The sequence below is a fragment of the Larimichthys crocea genome, chromosome III, assembly GCF_000972845.2.
Source record: "Larimichthys crocea isolate SSNF chromosome III, L_crocea_2.0, whole genome shotgun sequence".
In the NCBI taxonomy this organism is placed as follows: Eukaryota; Metazoa; Chordata; class Actinopteri; family Sciaenidae; genus Larimichthys; species Larimichthys crocea.
Window position 1 is genome coordinate 35,074,236 of NC_040013.1, and position 27,985 is coordinate 35,102,220.

A 27,985-nucleotide genomic window follows, 5' to 3' on the forward strand; every position below is an offset into this window, starting at 1 on the left:
AGCACTGGTGTGTAAATGAATAACTGTGTGTTTGTGGATGTGAGAGGTGGGTGGGTTCGTTTATTTTTAACCTTTATTCTCTCTCCTTTTGGTTCTTGATTATTCTTAAATCCCAGCCCACGGCTACAAATGTGGATCATATGAATTGAAATGTCATTTAACAGCATGGGCAGGGTTTTTTTTAAAGATACCTTCAAAGCAACATGAAACACCTAACAGAGACTAGATGCAGGTGTGTCAGTCACAAAAACTACAGAATGTTTAATATTAATACAGAAACAGATAGAGATATGAGGCCAAAATCACAGGCACTGACATAATGGACATGCGTAGTAGATACCACTTGAGAGCCTAATATGAATCACGCTGTAGCAGAATTTGCAGTTGCTATTTTTTTTTTCATTAAATTGTGTGGATAAGAGTTTTCCCCTGTGTGTTAGAAAACACGCCATCTTGTAAACCATCTTTAGGATATTACAGAAACACTCGAACACTTTTACAAGTTCAGGATAAACCCATAATCAATGTTTTTATCTTTATTTTTAAGTCAATTCCTCTCTGTATTGCAGGAATGACTGGCTGTTTTGTTGGTGAGATATATTTAGATGTTCCTCAGTATTTTTAGCAGGGAAATATTTACAGAGGATGGATTCTTCTCTTTTTAGCAATGCAGTACTTGACGTTAACACAGTTTGACATCAATATTTGCAGAACAGCCCAGAACAACCAAAGTCTGTCTGCACTTTGCCACTTAGCTGTTTCAGTGGTGCAGTAGAGGCTGAGGGAGGTAGTGCTTTCTAGCCCAAGGGTTCCTCTTATGCGGATGTGTAAATATCTGCAAGAATGTAAATCGAACTGAATCTTTGCTCTCAGACTATTAGTCAGCTGCTTCCTTTATTGTATCCTCCTTGTATGTTATATGTTGTGGTTGTTGTATGTTATATTATTTCTGGTTTGGTTCTCAAAGAGGAGTGGAAACAGAATAGTCAACACATAAGATCACTTGTTATGGTTTGAACAACCAAACCAGTGTAATGTTTTCTGTGGCTTTAGAGGAGTTTTGTCAAGTAAAAAAAAAAAATGGTGATATTACATTGCATTATGAGAAGTGTGAGATCAAAGTTTTTGGGGTATGACTTGTGCTGTGGACTAAAAATTGGGATATCTTGGCCTCTACTGTTTCAGTTTTCAACATTCTTTTATACAAATCTGTATCTCACAAATTCCCCAACTTTATTTGAATCACTGAATCACCTCTCAAGTTAAATGGCTTTTAAGAAATTCAGTAGTTCAATGTAACACCTTCAGGAAGTTTCCTCAGATCGCCTATTAATTTTTCAATTCAATTTTCAGTGAAGATACATGTAGTTGGCAGCCCATCACAACTCAATGAATGAAACTAGTAGAGCTTTTACAATGACACTGATGAGGAAACTATGTTTAGCAGGCACACCTGGTTGATAACTGATCCGTCCATGGGAAGCTGAAAGTGCAGGATGTGATGTGGTAAAAAGTAAGATTTCCACGATGGCTGTCAGTCAAAAACAACAACAAACACAGGTGCTACTCGCCAGTCGCAGAGTTTATTCTTTTAAATATACATAGACTTTTCCCCATTATTAAATACCCCACCACCCTTCCCTCCCTTATCATCCCTCCCTCCTCCCATTTATTCCCTCACTCTCAGTTCTCCGCTTTCTCCTCCCCCCCCTCCAGAGAGAAAGCTCGTCCGGCTGAAAAACACTCTACTTTGTGCAGCATATTGCTTATTAAGACATTTGCGAAAAACATAAATTAAAAATACTACAGCTTGTTGTTTTTTGTTTGTGTTTTTTTTTTCATTTTCTGCTCCAACGTCAGACTGTTCTGAACAGAATCTAAAAAAAAGAAAAATTAAAAAAGAAACAGCACAGTGTCCCTCAGTCTGGCTACATAAAATGAACTGGATTTCCTCTGTTTTTTATGAGATGGTATGATGCTCCTGTCCTAAAGTGTACACAGTGGTCTGTACCATAATAGGTGAAATGGTAAGTAGAGAAATTTAATCTTCAACAGATGACCTGAGTTTGGTCAAATTATGTTTTGTGGGTCCCCCCCATGTTTTAAATAATACATTTGAGATCAAGATGGCTGATTCCAATTCGGCCTTTGCTTTCACTAGTGTTTGCGTCTCTGCTCATCTCCTTTCCGCTGGTCAGAAAGTTTGTGTGTGTGTCAAAAATGTGGAGGAAGGGAGGGTAATCATTTTATTCCCCCACAGTCAGGGATGTGCTTACTGTTTTATGGCCATTTGTCAAATCCAAAGTTTCCAAAGGAAATTATTGGTCCGATGAGGCGGTTGGAGCTGCAGGCAGAGTGAAGGACAGTGTGATACGGCACTAGAGGAAAATTCAGGTGTTTTAAGTCACAAGGCATGCATGTTAACACTGAACTCAGAGTCACCGCCAAAAGTGTTTCAGCTGTGACGTGTGGAGTATGTGCTGTGCGTGAGTCTTGTCAGTCTCTTTTGGTGTGTGTGTGTCAGTGTTTGTACAGATGAAGGTGTTGTAAAAGTCCTGCTTTTGACTGCATGCATGCTGGACTGCTCTTATACTAACATGTTTTAATATTTTTTAGAGGATGGAGGATAAAAGGAATGACATATTTGATTGACTGATTTTCTATCACAAATTTGTCGTTGACTTTCAGTGGAGAATGAACGCACAAAAGCAGGACTTTTACTATCACCAGCACTGTATCATATGTGTGCCTGTGTCTTGTGTGCATGTGGCGTGTCTCATCAAGTCTTATCAAGTTTCGTGTCCATCATTCTAGCAGTCTGTCCATTTCCCTCCCTTCTCTTCAGGAAGCACAGGAAGGGCTGCACTGGCATTGGGGAGGGTCAAACTGGGGTCACACGCGGGGGGAGTATTTAGGATTTCTTGGCACCTCGGTGAAAGATTTCAGCTCATAAGGGATCCCTGTGTCCACTTCGATGGATTTGCGGGAGAATAGCAGCCGGATATCATTGTGCAAGTAGATCTTCCCAGATTTGGAGCTCTGGAATCTGAGAAAGCCAGAACCAAAAAAATGTGTTAGTAAAACCAACTTTTTTCCCTTAAACTTGGAAATTTACTGCAAATGCACAAAAATAGTTTCCTAGTATTCAATGAATTCAGGAAAAAAGCATTATGTACTGTGTAAGAACATGATATTAAAGAGTAATACAGGCAGCTGAAACCTCAGTCATACCTGAGATGTATCAGGTAGCAGAGAATCTTCTTCCTGTCTAGCAATCCGCCACCTGGAGACGCCTCGCCTTTCCCTTCAACCCCCTCCTCTACAGGCACCAGGAAGATACGGTGGCGCAGGAAGGTCATGTGATTGACGGGCATGTCGCCGAAGTTGTAGGTCACCAGAAACATCTTCACCACAGTTTTGTTGGGATTAAATAAGGTCTGAGAATAGATGTCAAAACAGCAAAAGATAAGACTGCTGGCAGTGCTTTTGAATTGAGTGCACAACAAGCTATTTTTAAAACTCAAATCACAAAAAAACAAAAACAAAAACTACTGCACATAAGTTCATCATTGCAATGACTGAAGTACATGACCCTTCTAAAATGAATTTCATATCAGTATAGTCTACGTGATCGTATTACAACATTGTGGTTTTCCTCTGCAGTGACAAAATGAGAAGGAAAGAAAAGACAAACTCACCACTTGAATGGTCCCTGCTTTGGGTATGCTGTATCCTTTCTTTCCCAGAGGCTCGAGGGATATCACCCCCTGTGAGGGAGAGAGAAAGAGACATGACACTGATAAAATGTCCTCAATCATAGTGAGGGCGAAATAACTTCTATTCTTTGGTGAATTTTAGTAGCTTTGAACTTCTACATCAGGGTCAAGATCTAGATTAAATGTGCTAAAATAAAACTTGTAGGGAGCAGCAGTGCGACAGCAGTACAGGTTATGCATGTAAAACCAATCAATCATCAAAGACACTAAACCCCCCCCCAAAAATAAAAATCCTAAAAGTGTCCTAACTTTTAAAAAACTTCATTAAGCTGTAGTTACAAAGGCTGCTATACAAGCAGTCACATTATGTTTTAAGTCAACTAACAGTTCAGGGTACTGATTCAAAAGAGGCCTGACATTCACCACTTTTAAACACACCATTAAACATGAAGCTAAGAAAGTGAAAACAGCTGGTTTCTTGGAAGGACTAAAGTTGTTCATATAATGCTGTTCCTAATTTACGAAGGACTTGGTTATCTTATGATTATATGTGTGATGAATGTATACTATTCAGTGCTGATGTGAACAAATGTGGGAAAATGCTTTGCAATATTTTCATGAAAGTAAAAACAAATATTTTTTTACATCAGAGGAACCAAGCCAACGTCTTTCATGTTGAAGCCAGTTCTATATTTTCCGTTGTTTTGGATCACTGAGTGTTTTTCTTGATACTATCAAACATATCAGTACCAGCCATGTGCAATAAACAATGTTCTTTTTTGTTTGTGTTTGACAAAGAGTGCACACAAACACACAATATCTTGCAGATACACATACAAACACACAGACTGACCAGGAAGGGTGAAGGTGCACTGTGCTCTGAGATGTCGTAGTACGTAACCTGCACAGGCAGGGTGACGTGCTGTGGGCAATAGGAGCCGCTGGCACCGATCTCTGCCGTGAAACCTTCGATCCGACCCGATGGGGAGAACCGTCCCTTCAGTATAGACTCCTGGAACACACAGGAGAAAGAGGAGAGGCAATATAGTCATTGAACAGGAGCCTTTGAACCTTAGGGTTAATTAAGGACATAGTTTATTGCTGCGCTGAGTCAAGTTTGGCCATAGAATCAGAGAAACACCCTACTCTGATAGTGAAATCCATCAAAATTCACATTTCCTACATATATTTTGACTGAAACCAAAGCAGTGCTGAACACAGAAATCATGAACTAACATTATTGCATTGTTACCTAATTTAATGCTAAAATATCAGGATGCTTTGCCTTTAAATTAATTACTTTAGAAGTAAATGTCTTAGATATGATAACCATGTAACTTTGGCACTAAATTTGGGCACTTTCTGCACCGCCAAAATAAGATTTTTATGCAACATATCCCTGCACATTATTTTTCATTGATTTTAGTTTGTGCAAATAATTAAAAGTTAAACATGCCCTACAAATCTTGTTAGTCACAAATTTAAGCATTTGCTAACATTTGAAAAATGTCCCAAAAACTAGAGTGAATCGAAGTTTTCCAAACAAAGACTTGAAAGGGTTTGTTTTTTTGAGACTGTCATGACGGTTTTCATTTCTTTATAACATTTCAGAATTGAGATCATAGTTAGTAGTGGTGCTGTACTATGCATTATAATGAGAGGTCTAACATTCAGCCCCATCATGTATATAAATGTAAATCGGAAGGAAAATATAATAGGAATAACTCTCAATATAATGTAGACCAGTACAACAAGACCCTAAACTATGATCTCAGTAATAAATTTATAATTGAATTTTCACATTTTCAACAATGTCAGGAAGGCCACGGGATGTTTGTCAAACCCCTTGATGGCCCTTTGATTCACACCATCATGAGTGGTCATCTTTTCTTGGTGTGTTTCCCCCGTCCTTTTCCCATCATGCACCTGGATCTGTCTATATTCCATGGACACCAGCACTATTTTTAACCTATAGTTACTTGTGCCACCTTAAGTTATTTAAATGATGTTTAAAATGTGTACCTCGAAGTTGCCAAGTAGTGATCTGCTGATGGAAGATGAGGGCCAACTGGAACGCGTGGAGCGGCCGGTGTCTGTGTGTCTGCCGCTGCGCAGCTGCCGACTGAATATGACAGCAAAACACACACAAAACAGACCTGTGGTTAGTGGTTAAGATTACACTAATTTTGTCTTAACCAACATGTCACATGCCTCTGAGTGTGTCTGAGTATTCAAGTCCAGACACAAAACCCTTTCATTTAGAATAACATACAACCTACGCAAACTCCCACCATCGTCCCTCTGTTGACTTTGCTGAACTTCATATATTTTCTCTTGTGGGAAATATGACAGGGCACTCACCTTTTCAGTCGCAGCCCGCTTTTTAGCCGTCTCCCTGATCTTGTGCAGTCTGTGGCAGTCTGAACAGGATAAAAAAAATGTTTTTCACCATTAATATCCTGATTTATATCAACACAAGAGAGGAGTTACTTGCTTGAAATGTGAAATTCTCAATACAAATGAGGAATAAATTGACATTGTTGTGGTCCAATGAGAGATATTTTTCTGTGTAATTGTGTATTTCTGGTGTCCTCTTACTTACTGAGCACTGACTATTGGACGTTGCGTCACATGCGCAAACATTCCCCATTTCCAAGTTGTCCTTCATCGTAAAGGCCACCCAGCTGTCTACTGAATGGCTACCATCTAACCATTCGCTAACAGCAAACCCATCGCTCATGTTTAGTTTAGGTATTAGCTAACCCTTGGTTACGCTGGCTTTCTACAGAGTTTGGAGTTCTTCGTCAGCTTTTTGTCTCATCGTCACACTTAATCAAAACAACAGATAGCATTTTAGAATATATCTTCCCGTCTCACCTTTCTATGCCTTAAAAATATTTTTCTAAGCCTGAAACTGGAATACCACCGGTGACACGTTAGCCTTGCCCCTTTTCTTCAAGTCTTCCTTTCACTATCCTCTCTGTCCATTATTTGTGTCCTTGAGTCTTTCGGTTTGTCCCTGTGCTTTCCTCACCCATACACTAAACACCACTACTCACAATGATCCCATTACTGTATGAAACCTAACTAGTGAACTACTGAACCCTATTGCCACCACGAGCACAGTCCCCATCCCACAATCCCACTCCCTCAAAGCTCTTTCTGGTGTCCCAATGTACAAAAATGGCCAATTCACTTCCAGAACCATTTTTTAAGCAGGATGTATGTACATGTGTGTGTTTATGCGTGCATGTGTATGAGAGACACAGCACACTCGTAGGGGAACAATGGACCCTCCCTCAATGGGCTTTATTCTGGAGCTACTCAGCCTGTTCCAGCGTGGTGTGATAATGAGCCGACCGTCGCTTCATTCTTTCACTTTTAGTCGTTCTCTTAGTTTCTCTTTATTTATGCCTCAGCCTCTTTTCCAGGACTGTCAAGGCTCACAGATGTCTTACTGTGAACCACTGACTTGAAACGGCTACTCCTTATTCTGTATTCAGAGTTTCAGAAGCCTTCGCATATGGTGGTCTAAATGTTTTTAGTCTAAAAGCGCAGTATTTACATGCAAATGTGTACATTCTGTTTTTTACGCTGCAACAAAATCGCCTGGAGCTTCTTTTTAGCAGTAGTACTTAATTAGGGTTGGAAAATTGTATCATCTGGTAATTAAAAATAGAAACTTTAATGTCCTTCCTTCGTATTTTGTGGTATAAATAATATTAGGATGATAGTTACATCTATACATTTTTAGCCAAGTTGCAAAACAGCTCATGTTAGCTATTTGCTAGGGCAGTAGTTGAAATTATGGATGAATCCAGCTGTTTCCATTAGATTTTATTACTCAAAGCAATTTCTCAATAGAGATATACGATGTGTGTTCCTGTATGCAAGTGTACTGACCTTAGGTCGGTCCCATGAAGATGGCAGCAGGTGATTCCAGTAAGGGGCAGCTTTAGCATCAGTGCTGCGACATGAGGCTGGGCCCAGTCCTGGAGCCAGCAATGACAGCCTGCTTCTCTTGGATGTGGAGGGTCCCTCATCTTCTGAACATGACTCCCCTGTGTCACTCGGGGACAGCAGTCTCTTTTTGGCTGGCCAGTGGGCTCCAGAGGAGAGACGGTGGCCATTAGTGCTGGGTGTTTTCTCCCAGGAAGCCAGGCCATTAGCAGAGGAGGAAGCAGCCTGGGTGGCACTACGCTCAGGTGGGGATGATTCAAGTCCAACTTCCCATTCGGTGGCTTCCCCTGGTTCCTGCAGCTCTGTGTGGTGTGGGGGGGAGAACGGACCTGGAGGGCTGGTGGGACTGGCAGGGTTGGGAGTCTCATAAGTGGACATTTCATACAAGTAGGGGCTGGGCTGGCCACCAGATGAGCCATTACTACAGCTCTCATTACCAGGGCTACCTAGTGAGTAGGTAGGTGTGTGGCCCCCGTTAGGTGCTTCAGTCCTGGCTGAGCTTCCAAGGGAATGGCCCTGGTCACAGAGATGACCATGTGGGTCACACATTGGGGGGGATTTCGGTGAAAGTGGAGCAAATACATCAGGAATTGGCCTGTCGTGATTGTGCTGAGTTGGGCGTCGGGAGGGGTTGTGGCTTGGGGAGAGGGGAGGAGACCTAGGTGACAGTCCACCCTCAGAGTCTCTGTGCTCCATTTGTGTGCAAGAGTATATAGACCCAGGCCCACCAGGGACCATCCCAACACCTTGAGCTGGGGCTGGCCCACATAGCACCCCTCCCTCCAACACCTCTTTGTCTGAGGAATCCCCCAGATGGGGGCGCTTATGAGTCAACTGGGGCTCATCAAGCCCCCTTTTTACGCCCAACCGGACAGGCCTTTGTTGGGTATCAGTGTGGGATTCTGTGGAGGTAGAAAATCCCCCCAACTGGGAGAAAATGGAGAGCTGGTAGACCTTTTGGAGCCGCAACTCCTCCTGTCCAAAGTGCCTGGGTGCCCCTGGTCTTACTCCGGGGTCTAGGCCCTGTGTTGGGGCTGTAGGTGGAGGCAGGTCCCCCTCCTGGGCTGGAAGCTCTAATGGAGCCTTTTTGTGGGCTAACTCCACGTGAATGTGCCGCATGGTTTCTATGCTGGACGATAAGAGTCTAGACTAAGTTTTGTGCAACAGGATCAAGTGCGTCCTCACAAGTGTCAGGAGGCAGAGCAAGATGATCCGCAGGAATAGGAAGTCCTATAGTTCCTGCTGTGATGTTGTCAAATAGTGTGAATCAGGAAGCTGAGCCGCACAGCACCTGGAACAAGATATAGTTTTACTATTTAGAGCAGATTGTAATGAAGCAATCACTGCCAGACTGTATGGTGGAAAACATAAAGTACCATGAAAGAGTTAATGATATCTGAAAATAGTCACTTTAACCAACATTCTTGTTGCATTACAAATTTTATATTATATATTGTAATCAAAGTAAAGCCTCTACAGTATGTAGTTTGTTAGGTTGTTACTGTCTTCTACAGTTCTCCACATTGTGTCGTTCTGAACATACAGTATTTTCAGACATACAGCATAACTCACATAACACAATGAATAATATCCATAAACAGCGAGTCGATTCATGCCACTCGTGTCTGGTATGTGCTCCATTCAACCAGTTACATCCTAACACGCCAATCCTATTTTTAACGCAGAAGAAATGCAAAACCAAATCATAAAAACATTAATGAATCCTGTTTGTCTGCTTTCTTTAGTGTGACTGTATAGGAATGGTATGCCACTGATTGATGGTTTTCACACACCACCTTGACACTGAAAATGTTGTGACTCTGTCATGGTTTTATTTTAACACAGTGTAGGTAGTACACCTTAACTGTGGGGAAATCAGGTTGCCTACTTATATTTGTAGATATAGTTTGATTGAACAGAAAATATAAACACACTAAAACAGAATGAAAATACAGCTCTTTAATTGAATTAACGGTGCCACCATACATAACACAATTTAGACAAGGCATAAGCATAATTTGCATAATTTGTCTTGTGTCTAATTAAAGACAATGTCCAAGATCAGCATCTCACCTCTGTGCCTGTCCTTGTCTAATTCTGCCCGTGTGGACAACCTGCATCTGGCACAACATCTGGAGGTTGTGTCTCGAATGTCCTACTAAAGAAACCCGTCTAACTCCATGGCAGCTGCCACGAAACGACGCCAACATCCCAGGAAAGGGTAATCAGGAAACAGTAAGGACTCCAGAGGAAGCAGGAGTGAAGTAAGTTGGCACAAGAGCTACAACCTGAGGATAAATAAAAACGTTGGTGGTTTTTCATTGAAAAAGGAAAACTAACACCATGATAGATATAAGAGTTCATGACTTAAATCTACTACAATGCATTTATGCAAAATACACCACTGCAAGAGAACTGAAGACATTCCACTTTGGATTGTATTCTGTTGAACGTCCTGGAAACATTACAAGAATAACAGAAAAACTGAATTGCTTAACCATTTGAAGTTACAAGCAACTTGGTCAGACCAACTCATAAATATAGTCTGAGGTAATAAGATATCATTCAGAAGGCAAAAACTTACCAGAGGGGCAGAGTGTCAGTGGTGCAGGAGTTTGTTGAGAGGAAATGTATCTGAACAGGAATCTGAAGTGGCTTTATTGGGGCTCCCTCTATGATTGGCTGATAGCCAGACACGCCCTCCTTGATCACCTGGGCGTTGGGTGTGGCACGGCTGTGACATCATGACAGGGTCATTCCACCCAGAAACCCTGAAGAGACACAAAGACATAGAAGCTAATCAAGTTGTCATTCAAATCGCTTTTTATATTACCCTCTGCAAACATGCACACACACACACACATGTGAGTATGATGGACAACCTGATGTACACAATCAGAAAGCCACAGAAACACACACACACACACACACACACACACACACAGTACACAAGTCTGCTACTGAACTTGAGAATAACAAACACGGAGAAAAGACAAATCAATCAAAATTCCCTATCATGTTAGTACTTAATAATTCAACTGGGGAGTAATTTCTCTTTATTTTTCATAACCAAAATACCCCATACTGAGTACAAAATCCCAAATGCTCTGAGTTGAAGTTGATATTTGAAGTTCTAACTTGGCACTAAATGGTGCTAAGCCAAGAGAAGCGGGACGTTTCCCGACCCACTTGGACCAGAACTTGGGAATGTGGAGGAGGAGGGGGGAACACTGTGAGATGTCACCATGGCAACCAGTAGCCCAAGGATAACGGCTCCTTTGTGCTTGGCCACAAAGAGGGAGAAAGAGAAGCAGAGCTGGAGAGAGAGAGGGTGGACGGTGGGGGGTGCTGGGGGGGCAGGGATAGGCCGGCAAAGATGCTCCTCCAAGAAAATATGTACAAACAACAAAATGGCTGTCCCCCACGAGGTGTGTACAACCATTCAAAACTTTCAACACACTGTGATGAAGGCAAATGTTCTGTCAACCTCAAGCAGGTAAAAGGATTTGACATGTAAAATGTGACAAATGGAGGAGGTTTGAAAAAAGCCAAGAAAGCCAATCTGCCTAACGCCCTGTGGGCATGGCATATAAATCAGCGAAGAGAAACAGTTGGTTCCCATTTACCTACATTACATCAACCAGTTACTTCACTTTCTTGTATTTCCTTTTGATGCATCATAGGAGACGCATGAAGAGATCCATTATGTATACTGGTCTTACATGCAACACGGGTGCAATATCAAGCGGAAGAGCAAAGAAGAAACTTGCGAGAAAAAGGAAATGTAGGTGATGGTATTTTCCACTAGACTGAAATACATCTGAAATGTATCCAACTGTAACTGTAAGGGATGCCGGTAAAATCCCCAAATTGCTATACAAACATGTAATGATCAAACTAGGTACGTAATGCAGGGGGTATTACTGCACTACTGCACTTTAGGTGACAGGCTGCTGCAGGTTTTTAAATTGCTTGGCTTACAAAAAGTCTTTATATGAGCATGTATTGTGTTTCATATCTTTTCTCAGACCAAATTCCCCAGTCAATCGGACAATACAGTCTTCAACTTCAACAAGAATTGAGGGATCATCTGTCAAAGGTGACACAAGAATGAACAGGATCTAGACACTACCCCCCAACCCCCCACCCCCGATTATAACCTGATTATATACACATTTGAAGCATAATGGTAGGTCATCAGGTAACTATGCTTTCCTATCACTGCACGCAAAGAATCACATGAATACGACTCCTTTGTCTCTTTGTGTAATTACTTTTGTAGTCACAAAACCCTACCCTACCATCTTCCTTACTGGGGTTATGCAAATCTGAACAGGAGGGTACTGGTAATGCCTCTATAAGTTCTGAAAACATTAAAAGAGTTACATATCACCTGTTACCCAGGACATTACAGGAGAAATCCTGTAAACCAGGGAATTTCCTGGGGTGGGGAGACAGATTGGGATGAAACCAAACCTGCCCCAGTCAAATAGGGATGTCTGTTTAATTTAATTTGCAAGTCAAATTACAAAAGATAGGCAGCATAACTTGCTATGGGAGTTTATTATTAACATAATAATAAGAAATCACCTCTGCTTGTTTTATCTCCCTCTGAAGACAGGTGGAGTCACCGGGGGGATGCAGGGAGTGGGGGATGGGGAAAGAATGGGAGAGGAGTCAGCAATGAGTAAATATAGTCACTGCCTAGGTCAGAGCTCATTGGGAGCACCCAAAGCCTCTGTGCTAGGTCCCACTTGATTTCTGATATTATTTTGAACTAGCTGAGCCAGAGGCGGGTAGAGGCTGCCCAACCCTTTTCAGGCTTTAAACCCAGGAGCAGAAACACTCTGGCTTAACCCCAACAAAGACTTCAGGTTGCTGGGCGTGTGTGCCAGCTCAGGCTTGAGAACTAAAAAACTCTATAAATGGATTGTGGAACACTGAAGTGATTCTAATCAACTCACACTCGTGCTGGCCCCTCCAGACAATGTTTCCAAACCTACATTTTCATTGGAATATCCTAATGAAAGCCTAAATAAAACATATTTTATCTTATCTACATAAAATCATTTCAATTTCCCTTGAAAAGGGAATCATTAACATCTATCGCTATTTTCCAAAAAACCATTACCCTCAAAATTCATCTCACATTTCATTGATTGAACGCTGCTGACATGAACCATGAAGGTGTTACACGTCATTGGCAGGCCAGGTGCAATCTCCATGTAACATCTGCAGCATTTCTGGAAGTGGAGCAGCAAGCAATCATTCACAAAGAGACAGAGCGAGAGTAGAAATGACAGACAAAGGAATGAGAAACGCCTGACAAGAAGGAAGCAGCCAGACCTAAAGAGGGAGACACAAAGAGAGAGGTGTGGGGCTGAGGAGAACAGGGGAACACAGACCAGCTAAAGACCTTGAGAAAGGTATAAATACAGCAGGGGCAGGTAGAACTGCAGAGTGTCAGGGCCAACTCAGAGTGTTCATGGCTACACTGCATAAACCAGCAGTCGAGTTAGGTCACAGCCTCAAGACTTAAAACTGTAGCTACAGTTAAAAGGCTCAGAAATATTTGGGGGGAGAAAACCACACATATAACTTAGGAATTAAACCAAGCTAGTCCTGTTTTACCCAGTCACACTTTAGGTTTGTTTAATTTGCATGCACAAAAGGAAATGTGTGTGGGTGAAACAGAGACAGAAAAGGAAACAGGTGAAAAGCATTAACAGAGGCTGCTTAGGTGCAGCAATCTACTGAGATGAAGATTCATTAAAGTGGTGAACAGGATCAAAACAAAATAAAAAAAGGATATACAGTTTGCCTTGAAACAGGCATATATCTGGCTCAAACTGAGAAGAGACTGAGTCATGCTGACAGAAACATTCGAATTGGGTTAGCCCATAATCAGCCTGGGAAATGAAGAGAGGAAATTAAAGGGAATATTACATCCCAACAATGACAACATTAAAATAACTGTTCAGGAAACAGTTTGAAAACGATGTTTGCAAAACATCTAAAACCTGATCTGGCTAGTGAATGATATTGCGGACTAAGGAGTGAGGTCAAAGGGTTCATTGACTTTGACTTGCAACATGCCTGCTGTGGGGCTCAAACATTTTGCTCAGGAGATCCTTCAAGGAGAATATTTAGTTGCTGAGGTGCTTTGAAATATTTGCATAACTGTGTATTCCTTTAGGCCAAGGAAGACCATGGTCAAGAGATCAAAGGCCAACAGTCTTGGGTCAGATGACATAGAGCACATCAGGAGGCCTAGGGGTGTTTAATTTCAACATCATGAGAGAGATGCCATTAGGGGTGGTAGTAAGGACAAAGACAAATCTGCATGTAGCAAATACATGCAGATTTGTCCATACACTCTAGATTAGTTCCACTCAGCAGTCTAAAATGACTTTGTTAGACAGATACTCAGTAATCAGTAACTGTGGCAACCAAAACATCAGATGTTAAGCAAAAACATCTGCAAAACAGACAAAGGTACACTTAAGACCCTGCGGCTCACAGTAAACTTTGAAAACTGCACATGGGTGAAATGAAACGCTCACACAAAAGTAAACACTAATTTGTCTTTAGGAGGTATGCTGACAGCTCTGACACAGAAACTGTCTCCCAGTAAAATGTATGGGAGTGAAGGGGGCAGAGTTTATAAGCAGCACCTATACTCGGAAAAGACCCTGACATTTGACCATTGCACATTCATCACAACACCCAGATGCCACATACGTGTGTACACACACACACACACACACACAAACAAACACAGATATTAAAAAAAAGCATACATGATTTAAAGTATCACTTGTTGACTTTTCTTACATTTTCATTTAAAATGTAAGAAAAAAAAGGAGAAACACAGCAAACTGTTTAGGTTTATTTGTTTACAGTCTTCGTGAGAATAAGAATAAAGCCAGTGCATAGCTCAGACTGTATTACTGCTCTTTGACAATTGCTGCACTCCACCTTTGAGAAATTTCTCATGTGTGAAAACAGCTGCTCTCTTTACAGCTGTCTACATTTACAAGGACTTGCCTGCTCCCTTGCTAGTTTTGAAATACTCGTCTTTTTTATCATAGTACAGAATGTTGTTCATATTATTTATTTATACTGATATGTAGTACTGTAGAGCCACAACATTCAAAAGCCAATAGTTGAAAACTTTAACTTTAAGTACTTTACTTTAAATAAAACAAGTGGCTCCTGTGGAAAAATCACCTATTGTCATCATGATGTGCTCTCCCCTTTAGGGAATGCTTAAATCATGGTTTCTATTCACCCAGCAGTCCCATTTAGAAAACTGAGCTTAGTGACAGATACAGACATAGCCTTCGGAGAGACACTGTGCACCAATGCAATGCCACAGTAATCAAAAAGCTATTTTTTTAATTAATTTGTCCCAACCTGGGGTTAATACTCCATCCTGTTATAGACTGGAATTGATTGATTTCATTCTGATCGGTGACATAAGCTTTTATGAAATGGGTTCTTGTAAAACCTCTTGTTGCTCAGCTGTACTCTGCTCTTCTTGTGTTCTCGGTTCACCATTTACACCCAGCCTATTACAGAGGTGTGATAGCATCAGCAGCCTCCCAAATGCCCCGATTGTCTCATCATCTTTTGGCAGAACCCCACCCGAAGCTACTCCCAGGGTTGTACTGTGCCTGGAGGCTGATTAACACACACAGACATTCTCCAGCATAAAAAGTTGCTAAGTACTCCTGCAAACAATCACCTGTTGATTAGATTACAGGAGCCTTCTGGGGCTTGGAAATCTGATGTGGCTGTGCACAAGGGCCTATGTATATTAAATGACAGCCGACTGTGTGTGTGTGTGTGTGTGCGTGAGTGAGTATCAGACAAAGACAGAAGACAGGAAGCGACAAAGAAAGACAGAAAGTGACAGAAGGAGACAGGTTATGTTGATTGAAACTGATAAATCCCTGAGCAAGATGGTGTTACACCAGACATACATACAGTGCTCGGGCTGGCAAGTCATGGCAGTCTAAACTAAGCTGGCTCAGTCACATAGTTGCTGAGAATGCTGTTTGACATGGGGTCCCTTTCTGTCTCTCCCTCCCTCCCTCCATCTGTATGTCTGCCTGCCTATCTGTCTGCCTTTCATGTGGCCATTTTAGGAGACGGTGAGTCACCCGAGCGCAGCTGACAATATGACAGGAGCAACATTAGTACACTTGACAGCGGGAGAACTTGTGACACTCACCCTCTTAGAAAGATGGGCTTTAGCTTCGCTGTCTCACTCTCTGCCTCTCTCCTTCCTTCCTCTATTTCGTCCGGTGGCTGGATGGGAGACTCTGCTTCCTTGTCTTTCTGTCCTCTGTGTTTCTATTTCCACCGGGTCAGGCTGCCTTCTGCCTCTCTCTCGGCTCTCTGGTTTCTTGCCTCTCTGTTACTTCCTTCCTCCTGAATAGGTGGTGTTGAGAAAGACAGAGTAAAGTCAAGTTGTTCTGCCTCCCTCTGCATGTTTTGTCAAGAGGCCTGCTAGCCTGCACTAACTCCCTCTCTCTGTCTCGGTCTTGTTTTCTTCCTGTCTACCTCTCTCCACCCTCACACATACACAAAATTGAAAACCCATCAACAACTCTCAACCCCCCACCCATCTAGCTTTTTTCCCCTCCCTCTGCTCGTCTCTCTCTCTCTCTCTCTCACTCTCTCTCTCAAGCTCCCTTGCTGCCCTCTTTCTTCCTTTCTCTCATTCGCACCCCTCCAAAATATCTGGACTACAAAAGCCACTTCACATGCTGGCGTTGCCCCTTTCCTCTCCCATTCCTCCTCTTCCTCACCCTCTCCTCTCTTCCTCTATCTACTCTTAAGCCTCTCCTTTCAACCCTTTCTTGCTATCCTACCCTTGGTCTCTCTCTCTCTCTCTCTCTCTCCCTCTGTTTCTGTGTGTTTTCTTTCTGTTGGTTTCCTCTCAGCTGATAGAGCGAGGCATGCTTTGCTCACTCAGCAGTGAAGGCATACAGGGGAAAGGGAGGGAGGGCGCTGCCAGCTGATTGGCTACAGAAAAAGGGGGGTCAGCTGTAGTGGCTGAGGTTCTTGATTGGCCAGGGGAGGGAGTGAAAGAGGGGAAGGAGGTGTTTCTGGGAGCTAAAACTCCACCCACCTGCTCCTGCTTGGCCTGTTCTGCACAAGTGGAGAATGGACTTTCCTCAAACAGCGTGTAAATGTGTGTGTGTGTGCATGCATGTTAGTCCTTGACAGCTTCAGGCATGTTTTGTGTACAGTTTTTCACCTGCTTAATCTCTTCCCATAGCGTGCCAGCCACATGTGTGGTTGTGTGTGTGTGTGTGTGTATGCCAATTAAAAGAGTGACAGTTAATAAAGAAGTTAATTCCTCATGGAATAAAAATGCAAACATCTATGCAATTCACCCTCCCCCTTCCTTTGCTGTCTTACTCTCTTTCTCTCTCTCTCACACTCACACACAAAGGTACTGTGTGTGTAGCATGAACTGTACACAGTGCCTATAGCCCAGAAATGCCTACAAAGGCTTATCTGCTGCTTGAGTGCAGACAGAGAATGAAGTGCATGTGAAAAAGTTTATCAGCTGAGTGCCAGGAGCAGCCCTCAGCTGTTAGTGTTTGTGTATGAGTGTGTGTGTGTGTGTGTGTGTATTTTGCCATCTGTGAGCTAATAAGGAACAGCGTGTTGACTAGGCAAGAACTATTTCGAACGGAGTGGTGTGGTTAAAGTACACACAGTGCAAGCCAGTGCATTTCACACTTGCACTTACGTACTCTCACCTCGCACACACGCACAAATTGTGGGTGGAAAATATACAAGTTAATAGCACTGTGCACAAAAACATACTTGAAGCTGTCCAGAACACATATTTAGTGCACAACGTTGCCCTGCCCTCTTGTTACAGACACAAACACACACCTACCAGATTATACTTTATCCTTATTTAGGAAACCAGGTTGTCTTTTAATCAAATGAGTGCTGGTTGAGATGGCACTCTAGCATTAGGTCTCATCATACTGCGATCATAAAAAGTGGTTTTGACAGCGTACTCTGTTGAAATTAAATAATTAGAGAAGAAATACTAGTTTCTCATTCCACTCAAGAAAAACTATAATGTGACTACCGGGTCGCTGTGTTACTGTAATTTTTGGCTTTTGTACCTGTTTTTGTTCACAGATACACTGAGCATATACATGCGGAGAGAATTACAATAAGTTGTACTTTAAATCTTTTTAAACAGCCACTGTTGAATTTCTTGCTTCAGTTGTAGTGTTTAGTGTATTAAATGGTTCACCTGTGTGCATGCATGCATACCTAATTTGACAGGTCCAAACTTATTGTTTTATACATGATATCCAAATTACTATCACAGAAGACAAATAACATCAAAAAACATAAAATCCCAATCAATTCAATCAATAGATCTTCTTTTTTGGGGATCAGCAAATTGGCTAATTGACAATTTGCGATTTGTGTGGATGTGTGTCATACCTGTTTTGGTGCATGTGAATAGTAAAAACTGAGCAGAGATGACATTTTGAGAACAAGACACAGCTTCAGATACGCACCTCTAAATATAGAGATGTGGGGATATGGGAGAGAGGGGAGGAAGTAGGTAGAAGACACAGAAGACACAGAAGAAGACAGACTGACAGAGACAGGAGAAGATTGCAGCGAGGCAAGGTTTCCTGTCGTGAAACAGTCTTGGCTGCTGCTTTTAACAGCAAACGACTGTAAAAGCTGTAATAATGTGCACTGTTATTTAAGATCTCGTATTTTAAACACACACACACACACACACACACACACACACACGTGTCTGTCCCTTTAAGAGCCCATGTTGCCTACCATATTTGGGGGAAAAAAGGTGTGTCTTCTCTTTGAGGACCTCCTCCACTCAAGGGCACTCTGAGTGCAACTGAGGAGAAAGAAGCATTGAAAATACACACTGGCTTACATTCCATCAAACATACACACACACACACACACACACACACACTGATGCAATCCTGACTTGAGCATGGCCATGTTTGTTTTGATGTCTATATGACTACACGTTGGAGCCGGGTCATGACATGTGAAATCCTGCACTGACGTACACAGACACACGCATACCTTGTTTTTCCTAGGCCTCTCAAAGTGACACCAGCTGTGTTTTTAGGCATGAAGAAGAGCTTCGATTTGACTCTACCGGCCTCAAACCTTATTGAGTAAATCGGTCACAGTTTTAAATGCCCAGTTTTGGATATTGAAAACATGGTCCAGTCCCCCCCCCCTTCAGGGAGGAGAGAACAAAAGGAGGAGAGGAAGAGAGGAGGTGGAGGAAGGGTGGGAAAGGAAAGCGTGTGTATGTGACTGTTGGGAGGAAGGGGGTGATACTGAATGTGTCGGTGTCTGTGTCTATTGTGTGTCTGTAGTGCACACATGGAGATGTGTGTGTTTAAGAGGTGTGCAACTCCCTGACAAGTGTGTGATGAGAGCAAGCCAAACAGTGGACGTCAAGAAAGCAGAGAAGCAAATTTCACAGCTGATATTTGCAAGAAAATTACAAGCAGCCATGTGTTGACTTGCTTTGAATTTTGTGATGTAACGTGTAATGTGTGTAAAGTGAAGTAGTATGTGGGAATAAGGTAGAAATAGTGTAGGAATCCAAGCATGAATGAAAGCCAACATTTTAAAAAATAAATGTAACACCCTTCACGTTTTTAGAGCTACACCACTGACAGGATTAAAGTTTGAAGCGCTAATCTAAAACTGGCGTTCCCACTCATACATGTGTTTTATCCACATTTTCTATTATTAGCAGCCTCAGTTATTATGTGTCGCCATATGGTAATCATGTTACAACATTTTAGCCCTTATTTCTCTGCAGGCCAGACTGTATTGCACATCATCTTCCTTTTTTTCGGGCAATCCGATTTTACAGTAGAACAGGACCTTTGAATATGATGCTTACCTGCCAGTATGACAGTATGTTGTAACCCCATTCAAAAAAATCTCACAACCAAAGCTAATCAGAGAGCCAGTTCCCGCAGGTTGTTTCCCCACTCAGAGTGGTTTCTAGAGCACTGTAACAATCCGGTGAACTCTCTCTGTAAGGGTATGTTTGACCAGCTGTCTGTTGATAAATAAGATCATAAAGTGACATGTCTATTTAAAGTATGAGCTTTGCTGCCAAGAGAAAAACTGTGTGTGTACTTCCTCTCTTTGCCAAATTAGCTAAATATGTTTGACCAATAAGTTATCACTTAATCTTAATTCTATATTGACAGCGGCATACAGCCGCCCCATATTACTGAGGTAACTGGACCTCTTAATGTGTATAAAAACAGTATATCGCCTATAGTATAAAGCGTTTTTGAGTTCTTGTCCCCTGTGTTTAATGCCATTAAATGGTTCTCATCACTGAGAGCTACTTCCTGACTGCCACAGTATGTTATTTTATTTGATTCTCCAAAACCATTTGGCAACCCCAGGTTGAGAGCCACTGATATACAGTCTAAGTGTTTGGGGTTAGGTTTAGACTGGGCAGATGCAGCAAACAGACATAGCTGAACATAGACTTTTGGTTAATCTGTTTTTAAACACCAGTCTGTCCAAATAAAACATTTCTGAAATAACTTTGTTTTTCCATTAGCAGATATGTCTACTCCTGCAACCATTCTCACTATTTATTTCTTTTTATTAATCCAATGAGCAGCTGCACAGTGACATGACTAAATCCTGCATGAGTGGAAACCTTTCTTTTATGTATCCTATAATCGATTTCTTCAGAGAAATAATTAAAGTTTAGTCTAATCCAGCTGAATCAAGTCTCAGCACCAATCCATTAGTAAGAATGAACTATTATTTTTCTACTGATCCTATCCTACGTGTATATACATTGAGGTTAACTCTATGATACTTTTCCTTGTCTGGCGGACGTTTGGACAAAAACTCACTTCTAGCACACTTTTTCTGAGAAAAAATGACAATAAAAGAGAAGAGAACGGCAAAATCAAGTAGTGGGTGTTATGTGGAAGGAGAAACAAGAGACACAGAGTGTAATGGGAAGAAATGCAGAGATGGGGAGGAGTGTGGCACCCTGAGTCTTGGTGACAGGCCGGGCCAGCTCAGAGGATGGAATGTTCCAGAGAAATATGTTGCCTATTCATGGTGGACAGGAAATAAAGCTCTCTCTCTCTCTCTCTACCCCCCTTCCCTCTTAGTCCTCACTCCTTCATCCTGAATTCGGTTGCCTGACTTTTTACCTCTTTTTCTGTCTCTTCTCCTCACTCTTTTTGCCTATGTGGGTTTCGTCCTCTAGCCCCCTCCCTTCTCCTGGCTTTTGGCCATTTTTTTCTGTCCATCTTCCTTCAGTTTAAATTAAGTCCTTTTCTCCTTTTCATGCTTGGGGAATTCACACAGCATGGTGGAGTTGCACCACTCAAGACTGGTAGCAGCTGAATGTAGTCCAGCCTGCCATCTGGGCAGTGAAACGAAGAGAGAGAAAAAAAAATCTCTTTCTTTTCACTAATACCTAACCAGGGTATACTGTCACTATCTAACCAGCCAATCTGACTGATGATTGGTTACGTGGATGGTGGACGAGATTAGGATGGTTAGAGTTCCCATTATGTAGGGTGTGTGTGATCACTTTACAACAGTAGGATAAGTGGAAAATGACAAATGTTAACCCATGCTAAAACACCAGTGAAGTTTGTACCCGTGCATGTTTATGAACACACACATACGTAGAGTGCGGCTCATCCATTTTGGTATGGGGGAGGCATTACAGGGTGTAAGGCAGAGAGAGGTCTGGCTAGGGTTAATCCCGCGATCAGTCCAACACAAACACACACCCTCACAGTCGTTAAGCAGTAGTTAATAGTGAGAAGCTTTGAGACCTGTTAGTTTATGGTTTGCTACTCCATGTTTGAACCATAAGGCAGTACTCTATTTGCAGCAACTAACATGTATCAAAATACAAAGGGCAACTAGACTAAATACTCATTTGGTATATGTTTGAGGGGGCATAGAGAACATAGACAGTATAAAATATGGACTGTCTGTGACTTCACCCATAGGTTTCTGAAGAACTAGTGTGGCGCCATCTTGGCAGTGCCTGACTCCACTGGCGCCTGGATAATCTAAAAACGGGCAAAGATGTGGAGCGTAGTTGGAGCCGAGACAGGCTGAATGAAATTCACCAGCCTTACAGTTGTCATGAACAGAGAAATGAGCTATAGAGACCAACACCATTTTTAAAAAATCAGGCGCATGAAAGCCTTTACCAAATTATATGAGGATCCATCCAATAGTTGTTGGAGATATATCACTCAAAAAATAGTGCTGGAAAAAAAGACAAAGACAAAACAAACAGATCAGATACACACAAAAACCATATAGGTTTTGAGTCACTACCTGAGGGTCGTTACTGTTTTTTTCTTAATCCAAACATAAATCCAGCATATAACATAATATTATGAATGAATTTCAAGGAGCGTGTATCACAGTTCTCCAAAGTGGAACGTTTTTCTCATTCTGTATAAAAGTCCATTTAAGTGACAAATGACACATGCAAAAGGCCCAATCCTGACATACATATTCCACAAGATGGAGAGATGGGAATAAAAGTAGCACCAAGAGATGGAGGGTTTTGATCCAAGGTGGGGGAAACGAGACAAATGACAACATACAAGAGAATAATGGACAGAGGGAACAAGACAAGGACAAAAGGGAGACTGGACAGGTCTTAGCTTGAGAAGCTTTGTGTTGACCTATATAATGCACAGAGATACATCTGCTTGCCAACATCTACTCATCGATTCTGAAGCTTGTGTGAAGCCATATCTACAGACTAAATGGCTTACATAAATAGAATTATATTTAGCCTGCTCGTATGCTAAATCATTTATTATTATCAAGCATGAAACTCAACCTACATATGAGACTTGCAGCTCTGGATTTTGGATTTTTGTCGTGCGAGTAACACCAAAGAGATTATACTTTATCTAAACTCATATTTAATTATAAGTATAAAGGCAGCGCAACAGCTCATTATTACCAGAATACACATATTGCACATTTTAACAACTAGATTAGTTTTCAGCAAAATAACTTGTGTAACATTTAATGAAGAAAAGCTGCAAATCCTTTCCTGTGAAAAACTTGCTTTAATAAATTAATTACTAGTAAATCTGGCAATTGTTTTCTTGAATAATCATATATATATATATAAAATCTCAGAAACGTGAAACGTGCTTGTCATGCTTTCACACGTTAACAAAGTTTAATAACCTAAAAATATTCTGTCTCCTACTGAATAAGAATAACAAATCCTACTGCCAGCAAAAGATAAAGCACATATCACATATGCACACTGTACATACTGGATATCTCAGCTCTTTGCCTCTCAGGGTGTAATGTCAAACCATGTTGATTTATTCAGCAGGCGGTACTGTCACCTTGACATCCCCTCTCTCTCTGGACTTCTGTTGTCAGCTGTGTTTGAATAAAGGTGAGCAGCCACTAACCGCCATAAACAAAGATGGAGTACTTAATAGGATTGGAAATTCCAGATCGTCTCTGTAGCGCTGCGATGCTTGTTTCCTACTTTTAATGATACATGAGTGTGAGTAAAAGAAGTAAAGGAAGTAGTGCAATCTTTCTTATTTTTATGTAATAATGATAATTGTAATAATAGGCATTCTAAACACATTGATGGCCAGTATTGAATGAGTGGCCTGATCAAGTGAAAGCTTTTTGCTCTGTTTGAACTACCTAGATTGGACTTAGAAGTAACACACTGAAACATAAAATCTATCCACCACCTTTGAAATCGTTACACAATGCTCGCATATTCCAAGCATCCAGTTCAATTGGATGCACTCTTTTCGTTGCTCTGTAAACAAGTTAACCTATTAAACGCAGTTAATCAATGCTAGAAGAACACAGTTACAAACTCATGGACACTGCAGGTTTGTAAGAGGACTAATTTGTTCCCCTTATTGACAGACTGTTAAGTGGACTAACTGACCTTTATGGTAAGCCTCAAGACCAAAGGTGACAGACCCCATCACTGATAGAAAGAGTTTATTGCATAAAACTGCGTTGCATATTAAACTGGACCTACAATAACATGTACAGCGTTGTGTGCTCCTAGCTCACATGACTGCATGAGGATTCATGGATTAAGGTCAAGTCAATTTATCTCATAATATGTTGGACTCATGTCAATGTGTATTTTCTAACATTTTCATTTTGTAAAAAATAAAACCAAAACAAAACAACTATTACTAGACAGTGCCCTGAAATAACTCTGAGGAGCCCTCAGGATCAGGGACCCCCCTGTTGAAGACACATGGGTTAGTTTATTAAATTTATTTGTCAGGGACCATATCAACATTAATCTCACATAAGAAGAGGAGATTTATTGTAGCAGATTAGCTACAACCTAATTTCTATCTGCACTCCCCGGGCAGGTAGACACAAACACTAATGCAATTAATAAAGTGAGGGTTAAAGTGGTACCAGTCAAAGCTGCATCCGCTGCTATTTTAGGAATAAGCTGTTAACAGGAAAGAGAAAAAAAAGATTTAAAACATGTACTCACTCACCTGAAGAAAAAAAAAATCTTATAATGATTTTATCTCCTCACTCTGAAGGCTTTCTTTTGTCATTTAGTTATCACTGAGGTGAATATATACAAACACAGTTTATTTTGCCCTCTGACCTGCCCTCTATCTTTCATCTCAACCTGTCTCCATTCTGTCCCTGTATATCTAACAAACAGCATTACTCTAAATGGCCATTGTATTGCACTGATTCTCAAACCAAGGATTGGAACGCCTGAGGGGGGTCATGAGAAGCTGTACAGAAAACTACATTAGGTAGACGCCACTAGTAAACAAGTTGTATATTCTTTTATTTTAACACAAGGGAGATATTGTTCCTGCCAGTCTACCAGTCAGCACTGGTTCTTGCTGATGGCTTAAGGCCATGTATTTAAAAAACATGTATTCACAGTGAAATACACATGCTTACACAACTACATTAGTGAGGAGCTTTCCTTCTCTTACTGTTAACAGCTAAATAGCTCTTTATTTAAGAAAGGTAATCGAGCTCCTGTAAGGACACAAGTACAATTCAAGTATACACGCACGCATGCACACTCGAGATCAATATAGCCCCAGAGCAGTGTTGAGTACTGGATCTAACCCTCATAATCATCTGTAATCTCTGACATCAAATCCTGCAGAGACACATCGGAGGGCTGACAACAAGCCTTCATCAGCTCAACGTGTTTAATAGCCGACACCACTTTCCACACCGTGCTGCTAAGTTCAGACGCTAAAAAGGAGAATTGCAACCATAAACCATAACCGCTCTGTCAGATGAGCCGTGAGCTGTACACACGAATAGCTATATTGCATGTGTTCAAACATAGGTCGGGTGCACAGAGGACGAATGGTGCCCTTCTACTTGGAGCCTGTAATGTCACAGATTATCAGATGAACTACACGTGAATAAAAATTATATACTGCAGGCAAGGTATGAAGGTCAATGCCTGACAGAGGCTGTAACATTGTTAAGTCTGGGCCTAATCAATTCAGACACTATCAGGAGAAACTGTACTCTCACAGTATTACAAGCCTCAAGTTAGAGTCATGTTGACCATGGTGTACTCATCTAATAAATAGCCTAACAAGGCACTGGTGGCTTTATATAGAGAAAAACACATGGCTACTCACAACCACGTTCTTGTTTAACTCAATGTACTTGTTTGGGTAGTAAGCATACAATATATTTCCCTGAGGTTCAATATATTGGTAGTTGTACAAGCAAACAGACCAGTCATCCCTGGGGATTCCTGACTATATTTTCCCTCTGTGTTAAAAATGTCCCACATTTATGTGAGCTCTTAGTTCAGGTGAAGCAAAGAAACAACTGAATTTGTGTCTCCACTTTCGTTTTCACAGTGTGTTGTATCGCTTGGGAACTTAAGTCAAAGAGTGATTGTGCATGGGACAAGCCCAGACTCAGGACCCAGGCCTGCTGAACAACGTGCACCTCGCCTTCAGGGTTGGTTACAGCAAAGATCTGCATGACGTCACACTCAGCTGAGGACAAAGCCCACTGGTTTCTCCCAGACAGAGAGGTGGGGGGGGGGGAGAGGGGGGGGGGGGAGGGGTGCTCTGTCAGAGCAGCGCAAGGACATGAGAGAGAGAGAGAGAAAAATGTCGAATTGCAGATGAATTTGCTGCAGCAGTGTGTGTGTGTGTGTGTGTGTGTGTGTGTGTGTGTGACCATCTGCAGAAATCTTCCATTCACATACATGTGAGAGACAGCAGGTCAGTTCCATAATAATGCACGTGTGCTGTATGGGTGATGCAGAGTGAGTTCAAGTGCATACACGTGTGCCTAATGTGTATGTCAATGCCATCATGTCCTGCTCGTCAGGACAATGGAAGATAATGCTTTGCAGCTGAGCGCAATAACCCTGTAATAACTGACTCTACTCTAAACACATTATAGATTTTATATACACTGTAATAAAGGTTTAATGCCAACATCAATGCTCCCTTCCCTGAATGATGCAATGCATCTCCCAAGTGCAATACGCCCACTGCACTCAGTGCTATCCTCTCCCTTCATAAGCTTCACATTTATCATCAAAAACTGAGCTACAGTCCTAATCTCACAGACACATACTGCTGAGTGCATAGTGCTGCTTGATCCCTCCTTATTGCACAAGCAGCTCATATATATGCACAATGCCAGGAGGAAATGAATGTGCAGTTATGACACAATAAAATATGCACACATGCATTTTTTTTTTTTTGATGATGACACATACACACACCTTTGATGGCGATTGATGCGTTTTTCATTCCTGTCACTTTGTCTCAAACCACCGCAGACTGCATACACACACACACACACACATAAAGAAAGAGTGAGGATGGCAGACAAAGCAGGGGAACGCCCCCTACACCAAGATACTGTCAGGTCATCAGCTGGCTTAAACTGAATGCCAGTCAAACTTTGCTCTAATTCACAGATTAATTAAAGACAATGAAGCCAGTTAGAGACTCGTGTGTTCAGGATGCAAACTTTGAAAACTGAAACGGTCCAAGAATTACAAAATAACCCGAAACATTTGCACAATTTCCGTACATGGCGCTCTTTAAAGTTCGCACAATGCAGAAGATTTAAAAAAAGAAAAAAAAAGAAAAAGCTAGCCGGCTGGCTAAATAAATGAAAAGGTTTTTGAAGCTTACTCACCGAACAAAGGGAGAAAAAAATAGGTGGACTCAAGAGGAGAGACACAGTCTGGCAGCCTGTCGTCTGGGAGTTTGGCCTTTTTGTTATCTCTGTGCCGTGTTGACTGCTGCGTTGTCGGTTTCAGCTGGCAGCTAACGCTGAGGGGCGAGAATCGACCTCGACGCTGAAAAATCCGTGAGCAGCCTCAGCTGGATGTCTGCTGCCTCGTATAATCGGACACTTTCAGACACGTCCTCCCACTGTCTTTTGCCACATAGCTCGCTAGTTGGCTTGACTACGTCCCTTCCTCTTTTCTGCCTGTCTTCTTTCTGTGTGTGTGTGTGTGTGTGTGTGCTCGCAGCTGTTTTCGTTGTTTCAACCTTTTGCCTGAAATTCCTCCTCTGTCCCTTTAAGCGACAACGTTTCCGGGGTTTGCTGGTTAATATATAAGGGGGCGGGGTTTAGCGGCCCAGCTGAGCGCCTGTCATTTAAGCGATTGGCCAGTTCTGTTCCTCTCAACCAATCATCGCTCGGGGATTACGCCTTCTTTAAAACATGCAGATTTATTCAAAAATACAGCTCCGTGATTGGACTATGGATTACCCGGAGAGACGCCCAGTACACGTGCTTTTTCACCCCTCCCATTCTTTACTGCCGAGGATGGGTGTTGCGTTGGAGCTCCGGCTGTCATTAGATCTTATAACGTGTAACAAAAAAACTACAACATACCATGATCTGGCATGAAGGCAAACATTTATGCACTGATGACATGTGGTAAAGTTATTTACGTTGTGCCGGGACGGTTGAATTCACAGCCAGATGTACACATGGTAACCCCCTTCTTTTCTTCCCCTTTGTACTGAATCAGCCATAGCCATGTTGTCACAGCACTAAGAATAGATCAGCTACACGTTGTATACCCATATTGCCTTGCAGCTGCACTGAGCTCCACGCCCATCTATCCAGATCACACTGGGGCCTGATTATGCTTTGCAGTGGAGATGAGGCCTGTGCAGATGAAAGGACCTGCTGAAAGCTCAGGGGCTGGAATATAGCATGTTGCA

The 27,985-nt window shown here is 41.9% G+C and overlaps 1 protein-coding gene across 5 annotated transcripts; it reads right to left on the reverse strand.

Annotated features, from left to right (window-relative positions):
- Positions 1–1,563: 1,563 nt before the first annotated feature.
- On the reverse strand, positions 1,564–27,368 carry atosb (atos homolog b). 5 transcript variants are annotated; one of them, XM_027277500.1, is made up of 12 exons: positions 26,943–27,368; positions 26,521–26,578; positions 15,913–16,112; positions 10,261–10,447; positions 9,750–9,964; positions 7,620–8,967; positions 6,078–6,136; positions 5,739–5,838; positions 4,570–4,728; positions 3,699–3,767; positions 3,232–3,437; positions 2,767–3,046 (listed from the first exon to the last, which is right to left on the reverse strand). In XM_027277500.1, the coding sequence occupies exons 6-12, from the start codon at positions 8,793–8,795 to the stop codon at positions 2,893–2,895; spliced, it is 1,923 nt and encodes a 640-aa protein (XP_027133301.1). In that variant the 5' UTR covers positions 8,796–8,967; positions 9,750–9,964; positions 10,261–10,447; positions 15,913–16,112; positions 26,521–26,578; positions 26,943–27,368; the 3' UTR covers positions 2,767–2,892. The 5 variants fall into 5 exon arrangements, with proteins under 5 accessions (XP_010741083.1, XP_027133301.1, XP_019119284.1 ...); XM_019263739.2 differs by lacking the exon at positions 26,521–26,578; XM_027277501.1 differs by lacking the exons at positions 26,521–26,578; positions 26,943–27,368 and adding an exon at positions 9,249–9,346 and having other exon boundaries at positions 15,913–16,643.
- Between the last annotated feature and the right edge of the window lie 617 nt (positions 27,369–27,985).